This window comes from Hyperolius riggenbachi, chromosome 5 (genome assembly GCF_040937935.1).
Source record: "Hyperolius riggenbachi isolate aHypRig1 chromosome 5, aHypRig1.pri, whole genome shotgun sequence".
NCBI classification, from domain to species: domain Eukaryota; kingdom Metazoa; phylum Chordata; class Amphibia; order Anura; family Hyperoliidae; genus Hyperolius; species Hyperolius riggenbachi.
The window spans coordinates 448,111,026-448,133,085 of record NC_090650.1 but is presented as its reverse complement, the minus strand read 5'-3'; the positions used below and the strand labels follow the sequence as shown (position 1 = coordinate 448,133,085).

The 22,060-nt window shown below is 44.5% G+C and overlaps 1 protein-coding gene across 2 annotated transcripts in view; it reads right to left on the bottom strand.

Annotated features, from left to right (window-relative positions):
- NRBP2 (nuclear receptor binding protein 2) overlaps positions 1–22,060 on the bottom strand; it is a 286,650-nt gene that overhangs the window by 138,722 nt on the left and 125,868 nt on the right. For both annotated transcript variants that reach the window (XM_068238202.1, XM_068238201.1), the window contains 2 exons: positions 7,775–7,869; positions 3,872–3,895 (listed from right to left, as the gene is read on the bottom strand). In XM_068238202.1, the coding sequence (XP_068094303.1) occupies positions 3,872–3,895; positions 7,775–7,869 (119 nt within the window). The remainder of the gene's footprint in view (positions 1–3,871; positions 3,896–7,774; positions 7,870–22,060) is intronic.

The following is a 22,060-nucleotide window of genomic DNA, read 5'->3' as shown; positions in this document are numbered from 1 at the left end:
AAAAAAAAAAAAAAAAAAGTATGTAGGTGTAATTTTACTATTTGGCCACCAGATGTCCTCATGCATTATATTCCTGAGCGCACTATTAGTACACTAACAGGAAGTAACATGCGTATGTGTTACTGTGATTGTTAAATCGAGCATCCTGCAGCCTCAGGGATCAGTGTTGTAGAAAGCAGGGAGTCTCAGTGGGTAGACAGGTCCATCAAGCCCTTCATATAATAGTCCAGCCACAACACCAGATTTCCCATACAGGACTCAACCCTCCAAGGATATATATATATACAGCTTATTTTATTGCATTTCAGTTGCAGTAATACGGCATAAAAATCAGCACAAGGTTTTGGGCCTGTCGCCCTTTGTCCTTGGAGGGTTGAGTCCCGTATGGGAAATCTGTTGTTGTTACTGTGATTGTTGCAATGACTGCAGGCGTCTTATTGATCCCGGGGATCATTGAGGGGGAACAGCATTCCCATTCACTGATCTCCCCACCAATGATCAGCAGCGAGAAAGAGCGCGGGAGCGAGCAGGCGTGTGCGGCAGCAATAGACGAGTATCTACGTCCCTGGGACTTCAGATGAGGTTTCGCAGGGCGCAGATATACTGCACAAGGTGCAGCAAGTAGTTAACACATCATCACTTATCTCAAACATCTGTAATGAGGCTGCTGCCATGCACAGAACTCGGGTATTGCCCGAGTACTCCACACAGAGAGAAGTGACAGCACACAAGGCATACAGGAAGCAATTGCAGGTAGAAGGAGGCACTCAAAAGGCGTATAAACGTAGTTTATTCCGCAAGCAGCTAACACAACATGTTTCGGGGTTTCCCCCTTTCTCAAGTGTACAAGCCACCACAATCGTACAAACACTTATGAAACCTAGTGCACCACACCCTCAACAGAGCCCCACCTATTTGGTCAGCTGACCAGTGATCGTGAGAAACAATTTTAACCCCTCAGGGAATCATCTTACTGGGCACTACATACAAAGATGTCTACCCAGTAACAGTAAACACCTAAGACACATCAGCATCAGCAAAATTTGCGTTCAAATTCACATATAACAATGTTTAAGCAAAAAATGCATGGACAAGTACATGTACAACAATCTAATCCTTCTAATCAATCTATACGGAGACTCACTGCTCAGGGACACGGAGGTTCCCTCTCTCCACCACCCAGCTACAGGTAGAAGGTCATTATGAGAAGTGTAGGAATGACCCCACCTGGGTGATTAAATCAAAGGTGGATCACCTGATCAATGAAGCTCTTCTGATGGGTATGATAGAGAAGATGACGGCAGAGTATCTGGATGTAGCACATCCCCAGGTGCCGTTACTGTATTTACTACCTAAAATACATAAGGATTTGAATAATCCTCCAGGACGCCCAATAGTGTCGGCCATTGGGTCTGTATTATATCCATTGTCTAAGTATGTTGATTCATTTTTACAGTAGTTGGTAAAGACCATCCCCACGTGCCTGAAAGACACTACAGATTTACTCCAGAATCTGTCAGGGGTTTCTATTAGTGACAAGAGTCTCATATTAGCCACCTTAGATGTGCAGAGTTTGTTCACCTCTATCCCGCACGAGGAAGGGATGGGGTATGTTGAGGAGTTCCTTCTGGATACAGCTTTGTCGCACCACCAGATCTATTTTCTGCTTGACTGCCTTGAAATGGTTCTTAGGAATAACTACTTTAAGTTTGAAAATGATTATTATTTGCAGATACAAGGCACAAGCATGGGATCACCGGTAGCACCATCATTTGCTAACCTGTTTATGCATAAATTGGAACAGAAAATGTTTATTAACAATGAAAAATATTGTGGTAAGATGTTAAAGTATTTCAGGTTTGTGGATGATGTGTTGATACCGTGGGAGGGTGAGCTAGAGGAGCTCCAATCAATGGTTGATGAGGCGAATCAGGCACATCCAACCATCAAGTTTACAATGGAACACTCGGATAGAGTTATCCACTATCTGGATGTGGCAATCTCGGTCACTCCAGATGGGTTGCGAACAGATCTGTATACAAAGCCGACAGATCGGAACAACCTTTTAAGAGTGGAGAGCTTTCACAACAGAAACGTAATCAAGGCTATACCTAAAGGTCAGTTGTTGAGGGCTAGAAGGATAGCTTCCACAGAAGAGGGTTATCGCAGGGCAGCAAGTATGCTCACTGACAAGTTTGTGAGTAAGGGATATGATCCCACCACCTTAGCGAGGGCTAGATCAGAAGTTGAAAGAGTGGAGAGGTCCCAATTATTGGGGGGTGAAATTAAAAAGAACAAACAAGCTGGGAAAATACCCTTTGTGCAAACTTTTTGCAAACAGTCTGGTCTAGTGAGGAATGTGGTCAACAGGTATTGGCCAGTCCTTCAGCAAGACCCTACTTACGGGGAATTGTTCAAAGAGCCACCATTGTACTCATATAAAAGGGGCAAGACCATTAAGAATATGGTCAGTAAAGTGCACCTGTCCACACGATGGGTCGAAATGAGCAAACTGACGAGTAAAAGAGGGACATTTCCTTGCATGGGCTGCAATTGCTGCGGGGCGATAATGAAAGGTGAATATGTGAACCATCCGCACACGGGAGAAAAGATTCAGATTCGGTCAATGTATACGTGCAACAGTGTGTTTGTGGTCTATGCATTAAAGTGTCCCTGTGGCCTGATGTATGTAGGTAAGACCAGCAGAGATGTGAAAACTAGGGTTCAGGAGCATAGGAGCTCTATCCGAGGATTCAATCCCACCAAACCCAACACCCACACCCCAGTGGGCAAACATTTTCACGCCCTTGGTCATGGGGTGTCGCAGTTGAGGTGGGTGGTATTGGACCAGGTTCCACCACTCAGCAGAGGGGGAGATAGGGACAGAATTTTGCTCCAAAGGGAAGCAAGATGGATGAGAAGATTGGACTCCATCTCCCCTAGAGGGTTAAATGATATGTTTAGCTTGAAATGCTTTTTGTGAAATGTTATTGACATATTGCGTTGTTCTGTTTTCTTCCCCAGGTATTGATGCCATGTCATCGAATCGTGGGTGGTGGAGAGAGGGAACCTCCGTGTCCCTGGGCAGTGAGTCTCCGTATAGATTGATTAGAAGGATTAGATTGTTGTACATGTACTTGTCCATGCATTTTTTGCTTAAACATTGTTATATGTGAATTTGAACGCAAATTTTGCTGATGCTGATGTGTCTTAGGTGTTTACTGTTACTGGGTAGACATCTCTGTATGTAGTGCCCAGTAAGATGATTCCCTGAGGGGTTAAAATTGTTTCTCACAATCACTGGTCAGCTGACCAAATAGGTGGGGCTCTGTTGAGGGTGTGGTGCACTAGGTTTCATAAGTGTTTGTACGATTGTGGTGGCTTGTACACTTGAGAAAGGGGGAAACCCCGAAACATGTTGTGTTAGCTGCTTGCGGAATAAACTACCTTTATACGCCTTTTGAGTGCCTCCTTCTACCTGCAATTGGATTCTGTCTTAGTGGAAGTGGTGACCCACTGAAGGATTGAGCACCGGCGGACCAGGCAGGGAGTCCTGGGAGAGTGACTGCTTTACAGGAAGTTCTGTGCAATAAGGAGGAATGACGCAGGGAATATGGGCGTTATAATAGGCTGTCACCAGAGCCCCTTATCAGCCAGCCCATAGCCCCACCCCCTGGAAGAAAATAGTCCCACCCTTTATGTCCAGCGCTGGAGATAAAGAAAGGCTGTGACCTTTTCCAAAAGCAGACAGGGCCCGCTTTCAGGTCGCATACAATTTGCATGCAAGTCTGCGCTATTTGTATCATATTCCCATTCCTAACCTATAGGCCTTCTGTAGGACATTTCAGACCTGATGTATACAAAAACTCACCGTTTGCAAATAACCGATGCCAGACTGCGCCACACACAGGAGCGTCCAACCACAGGAGGGGAGCCGCGTGAAAAAGAAGAGGGGAGAATCATGTCAGTAAAGTCAGTCATGATGCAAAGCTCAGATTCCGTTCCATGCATTCTCCACAGGGAGAAACAGGTGACTGATCTATAAGTCTCTGATTGGCGGGTGAAGCTCATGTGATCATGTCTACCCTACACGGGAAGCTGACATTAGACACAATCACATGAACCCGACCAATCAGAGTATCACATATCAGTCACATGCCCCCCTGTGTATTCTCCCTGAGGAGAGCAAAGACACAGTCACATGAGCCCAACCAATCAGAGTATCACTTATCAGTCACATGCCCCCCTGTGTATTCTCCTTGAGGAGAGCAGAGACACCGTCACATGAGCCCGACCAATCAGAGTATCACATATCAGTCACATGCCCCCTGTGTATTCTCCCTGAGGAAAGCAGAGACACAATTACATGAGCCCGACCAATCAGAGTATCACATATCAGTCACATGCCCCCCTGTGTATTCTCCCTGAGGAGAGACCCAGTCACATGAGCCCGACCAATCAGAGTATCACATATCAGTCACATGCCCCCTGTGTATTCTCCCTGAGGAGAGCAGAGACACCGTCACATGAGCCCGACCAATCAGAGTATCACATATCAGTCACATGCCCCCCTGTGTATTCTCCCTGAGGAGAGCAGAGACACCGTCACATGAGCCCGACCAATCATAGTATCACATATCAGTCACATGCCCCCTGTGTATTCTCCCTGAGGAGAGACCCAGTCACATGAGCCCGACCAATCAGAGTATCACATATCAGTCACATGTCCCCCTGTGTATTCTCCCTGAGGAGAGACACAGTCACATGAGCCCGACCAATCAGAGTATCACATATCAGTCACATGTCCCCCTGTGTATTCTCCCTGAGGAGAGACCCAGTCACATGAGCCCGACCAATCAGAGTATCACTTATCAGTCACATGCCCCCCTGTGTATTCACCCTGAGGAGAGACCCAGTCACATGAGCCCGACCAATCAGAGTATCACATATCAGTCACACGCCCCCTGTGTATTCTCCCTGAGGAGAGCAGAGACACAGTCGCATGAGCCCGACCAATCAGAGTATCACATATCAGTCACATGCCCCCTGTGTATTCTCCCTGAGGAGAGCAGAGACACCGTCACATGAGCCCGACCAATCATAGTATCACATATCAGTCACATGCCCCCTGTGTATTCTCCCTGAGGAGAGACCCAGTCACATGAGCCCGACCAATCAGAGTATCACATATCAGTCACATGTCCCCCTGTGTATTCTCCCTGAGGAGAGACACAGTCACATGAGCCCGACCAATCAGAGTATCACATATCAGTCACATGCCCCCCTGTGTATTCTCCCTGAGGAGAGCAGAGACACAGTCACATGAGCCCGACCAATCAGAGTATCACATATCAGTCACATGTCCCCCTGTGTATTCTCCCTGAGGAGAGCAGAGATACAGTCACATGAGCCCGACCAATCAGAGTATCACATATCAGTCACATGCCCCCCTGTGTATTCTCCCTGAGGAGAGCAGAGACACCGTCACATGAGCCCGACCAATCATAGTATCACATATCAGTCACATGCCCCCTGTGTATTCTCCCTGAGGAGAGACCCAGTCACATGAGCCCGACCAATCAGAGTATCACATATCAGTCACATGTCCCCCTGTGTATTCTCCCTGAGGAGAGACACAGTCACATGAGCCCGACCAATCAGAGTATCACATATCAGTCACATGCCCCCCTGTGTATTCTCCCTGAGGAGAGCAGAGACACAGTCACATGAGCCCGACCAATCAGAGTATCACATATCAGTCACATGCCTCCCTGTGTATTCTCCCTGAGGAGAGCAGAGACACAGTCACATGAGCCCGACCAATCAGAGTATCACATATCAGTCACATGCCCCCCTGTGTATTCTGAGGAGAGCAGAGACACCGTCACATGAGCCCGACCAATCAGAGTATCACAAATCAGTCACATGTCCCCCTGTGTATTCTGAGGAGAGACACAGTCACATGAGCCCGACCAATCAGAGTATCACATATCAGTCACATGCCCCCTGTGTATTCTCCCTGAGGAGAGCAGAGACACAATTACAGGAGCCTGACCAATCAGAGTATCACATATCAGTCACACGCCCCCTGTGTATTCTCCCTGAGGAGAGACACAGTCACATGAGCCCGACCAATCAGAGTATCACATATCAGTCATATGCCCCCCTGTGTATTCTCCCTGAGGAGAGACCCAGTCACATGAGCCCGACCAATCATAGTATCACATATCAGTCACATGTCCCCCTGTGTATTCTGAGGAGAGACACAGTCACATGAGCCCGACCAATCAGAGTATCACATATCAGTCACATGCCCCCCTGTGTATTCTCCCTGAGGAGAGCAGAGACACAGTCACATGAGCCTGACCAATCAGAGTATCACATATCAGTTACATGCCCCCTGTGTATTCTCCCTGAGGAGAGCAGAGACACCGTCACATGAGCCCGACCAATCAGAGTATCACATATCAGTCACATGCCCCCCTGTGTATTGTGAGGAGAGCAGAGACACCGTCACATGAGCCCGACCAATCAGAGTATCACATATCAGTCACATGCCCCCTGTGTATTCTCCCTGAGGAGAGCAGAGACACCGTCACATGAGCCCTACCAATCAGAGTATCACATATCAGTCACATGCCCCCTGTGTATTCTCCCTGAGGAGAGCAGAGACACAGTCACATGAGCCCGACCAATCAGAGTATCACATATCAGTCACATGTCCCCCTGTGTATTCTCCCTGAGGAGAGACACAGTCACATGAGCCAGACCAATCAGAGTATCACATATCAGTCACATGCCCCCCTGTGTATTCTCCCTGAGGAGAGACACAGTCACATGAGCCAGACCAATCAGAGTATCACATATCAGTCACATGTCCCCCTGTGTATTCTCCCTGAGGAGAGCAGAGACCCAGTCACATGAGCCCGACCAATCAGAGTATCACAAATCAGTCACATGCCCCCTGTGTATTCTCCCTGAGGAGAGCAGAGACACCGTCACATGAGCCTGACCAATCAGAGTATCACATATCAGTCACATGCCCCCTGTGTATTCTCCCTGAGGAGAGCAGAGACCCAGTCACATGAGCCCGACCAATCAGAGTATCACATATCAGTCACATGCCCCCCTGTGTATTCTCCCTGAGGAGAGCAGAGACACCGTCACATGAGCCTGACCAATCAGAGTATCACATATCAGTCACATGCCCCCCTGTGTATTCTCCCTGAGGAGAGCAGAGACACCGTCACATGAGCCCGACCAATCAGAGTATCACAAATCAGTCACATGCCTCCCTGTGTATTCTCCCTGAGGAGAGCAGAGACACAGTCACATGAGCCCGACCAATCAGAGTATCACATATCAGTCACATGCCCCCTGTGTATTCTGAGGAGAGACACAGTCACATGAGTCTGACCAATCAGAGTATCATATATCAGTCACATGCCCCGTGTATTCTCCCTGAGGAGAGCAGAGACCCAGTCACATGAGCCCGACCAATCAGAGTATCACATATCAGTCACATGTCCCCCTGTGTATTCTCCGAGGAGAGCAGAGACCCAGTCACATGAGCCCGACCAATCAGAGTATCACATATCAGTCACATGTCCCCCTGTGTATTCTCCCTGAGGAGAGACACAGTCACATGACCCCGGCCCCTTTGCCTGGGGTAACATTCAGCAAGGGAGATTCCTGACAACAAGAGACCGAAGGCCTCATAATCTGTCATTCATCAGATTATTAGCCCCGCCCTCAGATTATTACTATTATATACCTGATCCGATCTTGATGAGGCCATTGTGCTGGATGAAGATGGTGTCATTGGTCAGATTTCCATGTATGATCACCGGGTCACAGGAGTGCAGATAGCTGCAACAGGGAATGCGAGTGTGACATCATCGCGCATTACTGATCTGCGCTCATACTGTACACTACACCTACTATACTGTACATACTATCTACTATACATACTATACTTACTATACACCACACATACTATACTGTACATACTATCTACTATACATACTATATACCACACATACTATACTGTACATACTATCTACTATACATACTATACAGTACACATACTATACACTACACATACTATACACCACACCTACTATACTGTACATACTATCTACTATACACCACACATACTATACTGTACATACTATCTACTATACATACTATACAGTACACATACTATACACCACACATACTATACACCACACATACTATACTGTACATACTATCTACTATACATACTATACAGTACACATACTATACACCACACATACTATACACTACACATACTATACACCACACATACTATACTGTACATACTATCTACTATACATACTATACATACTATATACCACACATACTATACTGTACATACTATCTACTATACATACTATACAGTACACATACTATACACTACACATACTATACACTACACATACTATACACCACACCTACTATACTGTACATACTATCTACTATACATACTATACAGTACACATACTATACACTACACATACTATACACTACACATACTATACACTACACATACTATACACTACACATACTATACACTACACATACTATACACCACACCTACTATACTGTACATACTATCTACTATACATACTATACACCACACATACTATACTGTACATACTATCTACTATACATACTATACAGTACACATACTATACACTACACACTACACATACTATACACTACACATACTATACACTACACATACTATACACTACACATACTATACACTACACATACTATACACCACACCTACTATACTGTACATACTATCTACTATACATACTATACACCACACATACTATACTGTACATACTATCTACTATACATACTATACAGTACACATACTATACACTACACATACTATACACTACACATACTATACACTACACATACTATACACTACACATACTATACACCACACCTACTATACTGTACATACTATCTACTATATATACTATACACCACACATACTATACTGTACATACTATCTACTATACATACTATACAGTACACATACTATACACTACACATACTATACACTACACATACTATACACCACACCTACTATACTGTACATACTATCTACTATACATACTATACACCACACATACTATACTGTACATACTATCTACTATACATACTATACAGTACACATACTATACACCACACCTACTATACTGTACATACTATCTACTATACATACTATACACCACACATACTATACTGTACATACTATCTACTATACATACTATACAGTACACATACTATACACCACACATACTATACACCACACATACTATACGGTACATACTATCTACTATACATACTATACAGTACACATACTATACACCACACATGCTATACACCACACATACTGTACATACTATACTGCACATACTATCTACTATACATACTATACACTACACATACTATACACTACACATACTATACACTACACATACTATACACCACACCTACTATACTGTACATACTATCTACTATACATACTATACACCACACATACTATACTGTACATACTATCTACTATACATACTATACAGTACACATACTATACACCACACATACTATACACCACACATACTATACTGTACATACTATCTACTATACATACTATACACTACACATACTATACACCACACATCCTATACTGTACATACTATATACTATACACCACACATACTAAACAGTACACATACTATACACCACACATACTATACTGTACTGTACATACTATATACTATACATACTATACACTACACATACTATACACCACACATACTATACACTACACACTACACATACTATACACCACACATACTGTACTGTACATACTATACACTACACATACTATACACTACACATACTATACACTACACATGCTATACACCACACATCCTATACTGTACATACTATATACTATACATACTATACACTACACATACTATACACCACACATACTACACACTACACATACTATACACCACACATACTGTACATACTATATACTATACATACTATACACTACACATACTATACACCACACATACTATACACTACACACTACACATACCATACACCACACATACTGTACTGTACATACTATACACTACACATACTATACACCACACATCCTATACTGTACATACTATATACTATACACTACACATACTATACTCCACACATACTATACTGTACATACTATCTACTATACATACTATACAGTACACATACTACACACCACACATACTATACATACTATACTGTACATACTATCGACTATACATACTATACAGTACACATACTATACACTACACATACTATACACTACACATACTATACACCACACCTACTATACTGTACATACTATCTACTATACATACTATACACCACACATACTATACTGTACATACTATCTACTATACATACTATACAGTACACATACTATACACTACACATACTATACACTACACATACTATACACTACACATACTATACACCACACCTACTATACTGTACATACTATCTACTATATATACTATACACCACACATACTATACTGTACATACTATCTACTATACATAGTATACAGTACACATACTATACACAACACATACTATACACCACACCTACTATACTGTACATACTATCTACTATACATACTAAACACCACACATACTATACTGTACATACTATCTACTATACATACTATACAGTACACATACTATACACCACACATGCTATACACCACACATACTGTACATACTATACTGCACATACTATCTACTATACATACTATACACCACACCTACTATACTGTACATACTATCTACTATACATACTATACACCACACATACTATACTGTACATACTATCTACTATACATACTATACAGTACACATACTATACACCACACATGCTATACACCACACATACTGTACATACTATACTGCACATACTATCTACTATACATACTATACAGTACACATACTATACACTACACATACTATACACTACACATACTATACACTACACATACTATACACTACACATACTATACACCACACCTACTATACTGTACATACTATCTACTATACATACTATACACCACACATACTATACTGTACATACTATCTACTATACATACTATACACCACACATACTATACACCACACATACTATACACCACACATACTATACTGTACATACTATCTACTATACATACTATACACTACACATCCTATACTGTACATACTATATACTATACACCACACATACTAAACAGTACACATACTATACACCACACATACTATACTGTACTGTACATACTATATACTATACATACTATACACTACACATACTATACACCACACATACTATACACTACACACTACACATACTATACACCACACATACTGTACTGTACATACTATACACTACACATACTATACACTACACATACTATACACCACACATGCTATACACCACACATCCTATACTGTACATACTATATACTATACATACTATACACTACACATACTATACACCACACATACTACACACTACACATACTATACACCACACATGCTATACACCACACATACTATACACTACACACTACACATACTATACACCACACATCCTATACTGTACTGTACATACTATATACTATACATACTATACACTACACATACTATACACCACACATCCTATACTGTACATACTATATACTATACATACTATACACTACACATACTATACACTACACACTACACATACTATACACCACACATACTGTACATACTATATACTATACATACTATACACTACACATACTATACACTACACATACTATACACTACACATACTATACACCACACATACTATACTGTACTGTACATACTATATACTATACACTACACATACTATACACCACACATACTATACACTACACACTACACATACTATACACCACACATACTGTACATACTATACATACTATACACTACACATGCTATACACCACACATACTATACACTACACACTACACATACTATACACCACACATACTGTACATACTATATACTATACATACTTCACACTACACATACTATACACCACACATGCTATACACCACACATACTATACACTACACACTACACATACTATACACCACACATACTGTACTGTACATACTATACATACTATACATACTATACACTACACATACTATACTCCACACATACTATACTGTACATACTATCTACTATACATACTATACAGTACACATACTACACACCACACATACTATACATACTATACTGTACATACTATCTACTATACATACTATACAGTACACATACTATACACCACACATACTATACTGTACATACTATCTACTATACATACTATACACTACACATACACACACTGCACACACTATACATTACACATACTATACACTACACATACACACACTGCACACACTATACATTACACATACTATACATATACTATACTAACTACACACCACACACTGCACACATACCGCTCATACCATACACTACACATACACACACACTGCACACAATATACACTACACATACTATACATATACTATACTAACTACACACCACACACTGCACACATACTGCTCATACTATACACTACACATACACACACTGCACACACTATACACTACACATACTATACACTACACATACACACACACACTATACACTACACATACTATACACTAGTGGTGCTCAAATACCCCTTTTCAAAATTCGAGTTAGGTCGAATTCGAATAGTAAATTATTCGAGATCAGTCGAATATTCGAGTCGAATAATTTTTACTATTCGATTCGACCTCGGAATTCGAGCTCACTATTCGAGTCGGTATTCGAGCTTATTATTCGAGCTGACTATTCGAAATGGCCTTAAATAGCTTCCAACACTTGTTTTGAGGGTGAATGATGCAAGAAACCTCTTTTTTTCCAAGTAACAACAGCAAGTGATTATGTGGGGATGTTCCTTTAAAAAAAAAAGTTGAAAAGAGAAGTTGTGTCCAGAAATTTGTTCAGTACTGTATATACTTCTTCTTCTTCTTCTTTATCTTCTATATCTTCTTCTTCTTCTTCTTCTATATCTTCTTCTTCTATATCTTCTTCTTCTATATCTTCTTCTATATCTTCTTCTTTTATATTGTCTTCTTCATCATCATCTTCTTCTTCTTCATCTTCTTTTTCTTCATCTTCTTCATCTTCTTCTTCATCTTCTTCTTCATCATCTTCTTCATCTTCTTCATCTTCTTCTTCTTCTTCTTCTTCTACATCTACTGCATCTTCAACTTCTTCATCTTCTTCATCTTCTTCTTCTTCATCATCTTCATCTTCTTCTTCATCTTCTTCTTCTTCATCATCTTCATCTTCTTCTTCATCTTCTTCTTCTTCATCATCTTCATCTTCTTCTTCTTCTTCATCTTCATCTTCATCTTCTTCATCTTCTTCTTCTTCTTCATCTCCTTCATCTTCATCTTCTTCATCTTCTTCTTCTTCATCTCCTTCATCTTCTTCTTCATCTTCTTCTTCTTCATCATCTTCATCTTCTTCATCTTCATCTTCTTCATCTTCTTCTTCTTCATCTTCTTCATCTTCTTCTTCTTCATCATCTTCATCTTCTTCATCATCTTCATCTTCTTCTTCATCTTCTTCATCATCTTCTTCTTCTTCATCTTCTTCTTCTTCATCATCTTCATCTTCTTCTTCTTCATCTTCTTCTATATCGTCTTCTTCTTCACTTATTTCTCTTTTAAAATTTTTTTTTTTTTACAGAAATGCAGCTATTTTTGAGCGTAACAAATAGCTGGTGGCGCACGCATGTTGGAAGCGCCATTGTATGTGCTCCCTGGCAGTGGAAACACACAGACAGCAGGAGGTAAATTCAGCAGCAGGAGGAGGAGGATGAGTGTGTGGCAGCAGGCAGTCAATGAGGCAGGCAGCGTGACATAATAGCCCTGGTACCTAGCGGTGATACCAGGGCTGTAAATAAACACAGCAGGCAGGAGGTCCCAGACAGCGGTCGTGCAGCCCACATCGTGTCCAATACACAACTGGGACAACACAGTTTTCAACCCGGGCACCTCAGAAAAATTAAACCTTTTTTTTTTTTTATGGTTTTGTAGTTTTGGTTTTACAACCAATTACACAGATATAGCTATTTTTTGACGTAATAGCTGGTGGCAGAGTGGCAGCAGAAGGTAAATCTGTGTACCCTGGCGTTGGGAAACACAGACAGACAGACAGACAGCAGCAGCAGGAGGAATGGAGGAGTAATGTGAGCAGCTATTGTTTGACGTAATAGCTGGTGGCAGAGTGGCAGCAGAAGGTAAATCTGTGTACCCTGGCGTTGGGAAACACAGACAGACAGCAGCATCAGCAGGAGGAATGGAGGAGTAGTGTGAGTGTGGCAGCAGGCAGGCAGCGTGACATAATAGCCCTGGTACCTAGCGGTGATACCAGGGCTGTAAATAAACACAGCAGGCAGGAGGTCCCAGACAGCGGTCGTGCAGCCCACATCGTGTCCAATACACAACTGGGACAACACAGTTTTCAACCCGGGCACCTCAGAAAAATTAAACCTTTTTTTTTTTTTTTTTAATGGTTTTTTGGTTTTGTTTGTAAAACAAATTACACAGATATATAGCTATTGTTTGACGTAATAGCTGGTGGCAGAGTGGCAGCAGAAGGTAAATCTGTGTACCCTGGCAGTGGGAAACACAGACAGACAGCAGAAGGGCAGTACACAGCAGCCCACTGTAGGTGTAAAATGTGTGGCTGCAGGCGACGTAATAGTCAAAGTGAACCAGGCTGGCTTAGTGAGCAGGAGCCAGGAGGTGGTAAAGGGTGGTAAGGCACATTAACGATGGTTCTTAGCCAGTTCATGTCCCCCTCTCGCCGACAACAGGGGCCAGGAACTCGCCTTCCACCCACGCCTGGTTCATCTTGAGAAACGTCAGTCTGTCCACAGACTTGTGAGACAGACGTGAGCGTTTCTCAGTGACCACACCACCAGCTGCACTGAAGCAGCGCTCGGACAGCACGCTGGAAGGGGGGCAGGACAGCACTTCCAGGGCGTACTGCGCCAGCTCGCTCCAGATCTCCAGGCGCTTGACCCAATACTCCATGGGATCAACAGGGGCATCGCTGTCAAGCCCGCTGTAGGACCCCATGTAGTCAGCCACCATGCGGGTCAGGCGCTGGCTGTGACCGGTGGAGGATGCTGCTGCATGCACCTCCTCTCTAGTCACTGCTGCCGGAGCCTCTACAGTCCTGTAGAGCTCAATGCTGAGAGACAGCAGGTCTGTGGGGCGCTTGCTGCTGGATGCAGGCACCTGCTGCTGCCTCTGTGCTGGCTGCTGGACAGTGGGGGTGGAAGGCTGGGGGAAGGCTTCCTCCAAGCGCTCAACAAGGGCCTGCTGCAAGCTCCTTATTTGTTGCGCTGGGTCTCCTCCTGCAGGCGGCAGGAACTGGCTCAACTTCCCCTTGAGGCGTGGGTCCAACATCATGTTGATCCAGATGTCCTCCCTCTGCTTCATCTGGATCACCCTGGGGTCTCTGCGCAGGCACGTCAGCATGTGCGCTGCCATTGGGAAGAGGCGGGCCACGTCTGCTGGCACATCGACGGCAGTGCTGCTGTCCTCATCCTCCTCCTCTGCCTCGTCAGCCTCATCCTCTCTCCACCCCCGCACCAACTCAGCTGCACTGTGCTGATCCCCCTCATCAGCAGCAAGGTCAGGGACCTCCACCAAGTCCTCCTCCCCCTCAGAGGTGGACTGTGCAGCTGCTTGCCGCTCCTGCTGGTCCAAGGCTGCCGCTCCCTGTTCCAGCAAAGCATCGAGGGCCCTGTTCAGCAGACAAACCAGGGGCACCCACTCGCACACCATAGCATGGTCCCTGCTCACCATGTTAGTGGCCTGCAGAAAGGGAGCCAGCACTAAGCACACCTGCTGCATGTGCCTCCAGTCATCATCGGGGACGATGGACGGGATGTTGCTGGTCTTGTCCCTTCTCTGAGCGGCGGAAACAGTGGCCAGGGCAAGGTACTGTTTGACAGCGCGCTTCTGTTCAACCAGACGCTCCAACATCGCCAGGGTGGAGTTCCAGCGAGTCGGAACGTCAAGGATCAGCCGATGGCGTGGCAGCTCCAGCTCCTTTTGCACGTCTTCCAGGCTCGCACAGGCTGCAGCCGAGCGCCGGAAGTGACGCACAACGTTCCTTGCCGTTTCCAGCAGTTCGCCCATCCCCTGGTAGGTGCGCAAGAACTTCTGCACCACCAGGTTCAGCACGTGGGCAAGACAGGGGATGTGGGTCAGGTTTCCCCTGTCTATTGCGGCAACCAGATTGGCCCCATTGTCGGCCACCACCTCTCCGACTCTGAGGCTTCTGGGGGTCAGCCAAATCCTCTCCTGCTCCTGGAGTTTGGCCAACACATGGGTTGCCGTCAGCTTGGTCTTCCCAAGGCTGACCAAGTGCAGCAGCGCTTGGCAGTGGCGGGCCTTCACGCTGCTGCTGAGGCGGGGGGTTTGGCCAGGTGTGCCGGAGGATGGCAGAGGATCGGAGGAACCTGCTGCAGTTCCCCTGACCCTGCGGGGTGGCACCACCCACTGTGTTGCTGCTGCTGCTGTGCCCGCTGCTGCTCTCCCATCCTCACCCCCTTCCACCAAGCTGACCCAGTGGACAGTGAAGGACAGGTAGCGGCCTGTCCCGAAGCGGCTGCTCCAGGAGTCCATGGTGACGTGGACCCTTTCACCAACCGCGTGCTCCAGCCCTCGCTCCACATTGGCCATCACAAAGCGGTGCAGTGCAGGAATGGCCTTGCGGGAGAAAAAGTGTCTGCTGGGGAGCTGCCAGTCTGGGGCTGCGCAAGCAAGCAGCGCACGAATGTCGCTCCCCTCCTGCACGAGCGTGTACGGCAGGAGTTGGGAGCACATGGCCCGTGCCAGCAAGCCGTTCAGCTGCCGCACGCGACGGCTGCTGGGAGGCAGAGCCCTAACCACCCCCTGGAAGGACTCGCTCAAAAGGCTCTGGCGTGGCCTTTTGCTGGCACGGGAATCAGCAGACACAGCGGAGGAGGCCACTGAGGACTGGCTGCCAGAACAGGCCTCAGTGTCGGCGGCAGGAGTTGCAGAGGGGGGAGGAGCAGTGCGTTTCCGCACTCCTGCTGGTGCTGCTGGAGGAGCAGGAGAGCGGGTGGCTGCTGTTGCTGCTGCTGCTGAAGGCTGTGCAGTGATGGGTGTGGTGCCACTGCCAGCACCAGATGCCTTCAGCCTCTGGAACTCCTGATGCTGGTGGAAATGTTTCGCAGCAAGGTGGTTGATGAGCGAGCTGGTGCAGAACTTTAAGGGGTCTGCACCTCTGCTCAACTTCCGCTGACAGTGGTTGCAAGTGGCGTACTTGCTGTACACTGTGGGCATGGTGAAAAATCGCCAGATTGGTGACAGAAACATCCCCCTACGGCATGGAAGCGCTGCTGCCTGTCTCCCTGTGGTGGTTTGGGGGGGGGGCTTGGGTGCGGCTGGTGGTGGTACTGGCAGATGCTGCTGCTGCTGCTGCTGCTGAGCCTGAGACACCAGCAGGCTGTGGGACCTGCCTACTGCTGCCAATGCTTGCAATGATGCGCCTCCTTGCAAGGCCCACAAGCGCATCCTCCTCCTCCTCCTCAGAGCTGCTGAGGACGACATCCCCTGGAGGTGGTGGCACCCAGTCTCTGTCTGTCACCGGGTCATCAACATCCTCCCCCTCCTGAAACATGTCCTGCTGGGATGAGGACCCCCCAAACTCCTCTCCTGATGCATGGATGGGCTGCTTGACTGTCGCCACAGTCTTGCTGTCCAATCCCTCATCCCCCAAAGTGCCCATCAGCATCTCCTCCTCAAGATCGCCAACAACAGCAGACAATTTACTCATGATGCCTGGGGTCAAAAGACTGCTGAATGACAGGTCGGCGAGTGACGGTGAACTGGCCTCCTCCCCAGACCCTGCTGGGCGGCTGCTGCGAACAGGGGTGGTGGTGGTGGTGGTGAGGGTGGAGGCCTCAGATGCAGAGCTGATGGCGGGCTGCTCATCCTCCGTCATGAGTTGCACCACAGTGTCTGCATGCTTTTCCTCAATGGGACGTTTCCGACCCGGCTGGAGGAAAATGGGAGCAGGTGCTACACGCTGCTGCTGCTGTGTCTCTGCAGCGTGAGTTGCAGATGCTCCTGCTGGGCGGCGCCCAAGGCGTCCACGGCCAGTGGCTATGGGAGGAATGTTAGCCACTGACGCTGCTGCTGCTGCTGCTGCGGAACTGTGCATGGTGGCGCGCCCGCGCCCGCGGCTTGCCACAATGCTGCTCCCTCTCCTCCTGATTCCCTTGCTGCCCTTCCCCTTGCCCAAACCGCGCTGGCTGCCACTTCCAGACATCTTCGATGTTTTGGGCGTATAGACAAAAGTTTTTTAAAAGGGCGGGTGAAAAGTGGGGTACTTTAATGGAGTGGGTTGGTGGGTGAGGTGACTAAGTGAGTGTCCCTAGTACAGTAAGTAAGTAGTAACAGTCAGGAAGTACAACTAGCAGTTACAACTTACAATAATCAGTAGTAATCACAAGTAAATTTAGTGTGTGTACACTACAGACAGTGAGTGCACGCACGCGCAAACACGCGCAGGAGCTAGCCTATGAACAGTGACTGAGTGAGTGTCCCTAGTACAGTAAGTAAGTAAGTAGTAACAGTCAGTAAGTACAACTAACTAATTACAATAATCAATCAGTTATCAGAAGGAAATAGAGTGTGTGTAGTGTGTACACAGACAGTGAGTGCACACACGCAGGAGCTAGTAGCCTATGAACAGTGACTGAGTGTCCTAGACTCCTAGTACAGTAAGTAGTAACAGTAAGTACAACTAACTAATTACAATAATCAATCAGTTATCAGAACTTGGAAATAGAGTGTGTGTAGTGTGTACACAGACAGTGAGTGCACACACGCAGGAGCTAGTAGCCTATGAACAGTGACTGAGTGAGTGTCCCTAGTACAGTAAGTAAGTAAGTAGTAACAGTCATTAAGTACAACTAACTAATTACAATAATCAATCAGTTATCAGAAGGAAATAGAGTGTGTGTAGTGTGTACACAGACAGTGAGTGCACACACGCAGGAGCTAGTAGCCTATGAACAGTGACTGAGTGTCCTAGACTCCTAGTACAGTAAGTAGTAACAGTAAGTACAACTAACTAATTACAATAATCAATCAGTTATCAGAACTTGGAAATAGAGTGTGTGCAGTGTGTACACAGACAGTGAGTGCACACACGCAGGAGCTAGTAGCCTATGAACAGTGACTGAGTGTCCTAGACTCCTAGTACAGTAAGTAGTAACAGTAAGTACAACTAACTAATTACAATAATCAATCAGTTATCATAAGGAAATAGAGTGTGTGTAGTGTGTACACAGACAGTGAGTGCACACACGCAGGAGCTAGTAGCCTATGAACAGTGACTGAGTGTCCGAGACTCCTAGTACAGTAAGTAGTAACAGTGAGTACAACTAACTAATTACAATATTCAATTACAATAATCAATCAGTTATCAGAACTTGGAAATAGAGTGTGTGTAGTGTGTACACAGACAGTGAGTGCACACACGCAGGAGCAGCTAGTAGCCTATGAACAGTGACAGTGAGTGTCCTAGTACAGTTACAGTATATAACTACAATACTAATACAATCAGTAGTAAAGGACAGCAGAAATACTGGTATAGATGAGAGAAATAAACAGAGGACAGGAGGACAGCTGCCCACACAGGCAGGCCCTGAGGCCTAAAGCTGTAAGCCTGCAGCAGCTGGCCTGTCTCTATGTAACACAAAAGCTACTAACTAAAATACAATGTCTAACTCAGAATCAGAATCAATTTATTTCGCCAAGTACAACGGGAGTTGTACCCGGAATTATTTTTGGCAACTAACTAACTAACAACAATATAGGTGTGTATAGGAGGTGTATGTGAGCAAAAACGCTAGGTAAATGACCACAATAAAGCTCTTGCTAAGCCAAAGCACAAAGGAGCAACTCTCTCTCTATGCAAGTCTCAGGCAAGGACGGAGAAACGTAACATGGCGGCCGCTATTTATAGGGTAGGGGCTGGCCAGGGTCCCCCTCTGTGATTGGCTGCCGTCAGAGGGCCTGGGAGCCCTCTGATTGGCTCTAAGGACATCAATCTGGGCTATGACGCTATTCGAGCTCGGTACCGAGCTCGAATAGCGCCGTTTGCTCGAATAGCTCGAATAGTGAATGGGCTATTCGAGTGTACTCGAATAGCCCATTCGAATAGCTACAGCTATTCGGAGCTCGAATACCGAGCTCGAATAGCTGAAAAAGAGCTCGAATATTCGAGCTACTCGAATATTCGAGCTCTGCTGAGCACCACTGCTATACACTACACATACACACACTGCACATGCACACACTATACACTACACATACTATACATACACTATACATACTATACACTACACATACACACACACACTATACACTACACATAGACAAACATCAAAAAAGACACGGCACTCAGGAGCTGTATGCAGCAACAAGCTGTATTGGAGCAAGCGATGACACTACATGTTTCGGGCAGAGCCCTTCATCAGGTGTCACCTGATGAAGGGCTCCGCCCAAAACATGTAGTGTCATCGCTTGCTCCAATACAGCTTGTTGCTGCATACAGCTCCTGAGTGCCGTGTCTTTTTTGATGTTTGTCTATGGATGTGCAGGGGTGGTGTACCTGCTAGACGCTGAGCACCGGCTGGACGATTGTAATATCGTTTGTTCCCAGAGGAAGGAGGTTCTGTTTTGCTTACACTACACATACTATACATATACTATACACTACACATACTATACATATACTATACATACTATACACTACACATACTATACATATACTATACACTACACATACTATACATATACTATACATACTATACACTACACATACTATACATATACTATACACTACACATACTATACATATACTATACATACTATACACTACACATACACACACACTATACACTACATATACTATACATACTATACACTACACATACACACACACTATACACTACATATACTATACATACTATACACAACATATACACACACTATATCTACATATACTATACATACTATACACAACACATACACACACTATACACTACATATACTATACACTACACATACTATACATATACTATACATACTATACACTACACATACTATACATATACTATACACTACACATACTATACATATACTATACATACTATACACTACACATACTATACATATCCTATACACTACACATACTATACATATACTATACATACTATACACTACACATACTATACATATACTATACACTACACATACTATACATATACTATACATACTATACACTACACATACACACACACTATACACAACATATACTATACATACTATACACAACATATACACACACTATACACTACATATACTATACATACTATACACAACATATACACACACTATATCTACATATACTATACATACTATACACAACACATACACACACTATACACTACATATACTGTACATAGTATACACAACACATACACACACTATACACTACATATACTGTACATAGTATACACAACACATACACACACTATACACTACATATACTATACACTACACATACTATACATATACTATACTAATGACACACCACACACTGCACACATACCGCTCATACTATACACTACACATACTATACTGTACATACAATACACTACACATACTATACATACTATAGACTACACATACACACACTATACACTACACATACTATACACTACACATACACATACTGCACACACTATGCACTACACATACTATACATATACTATA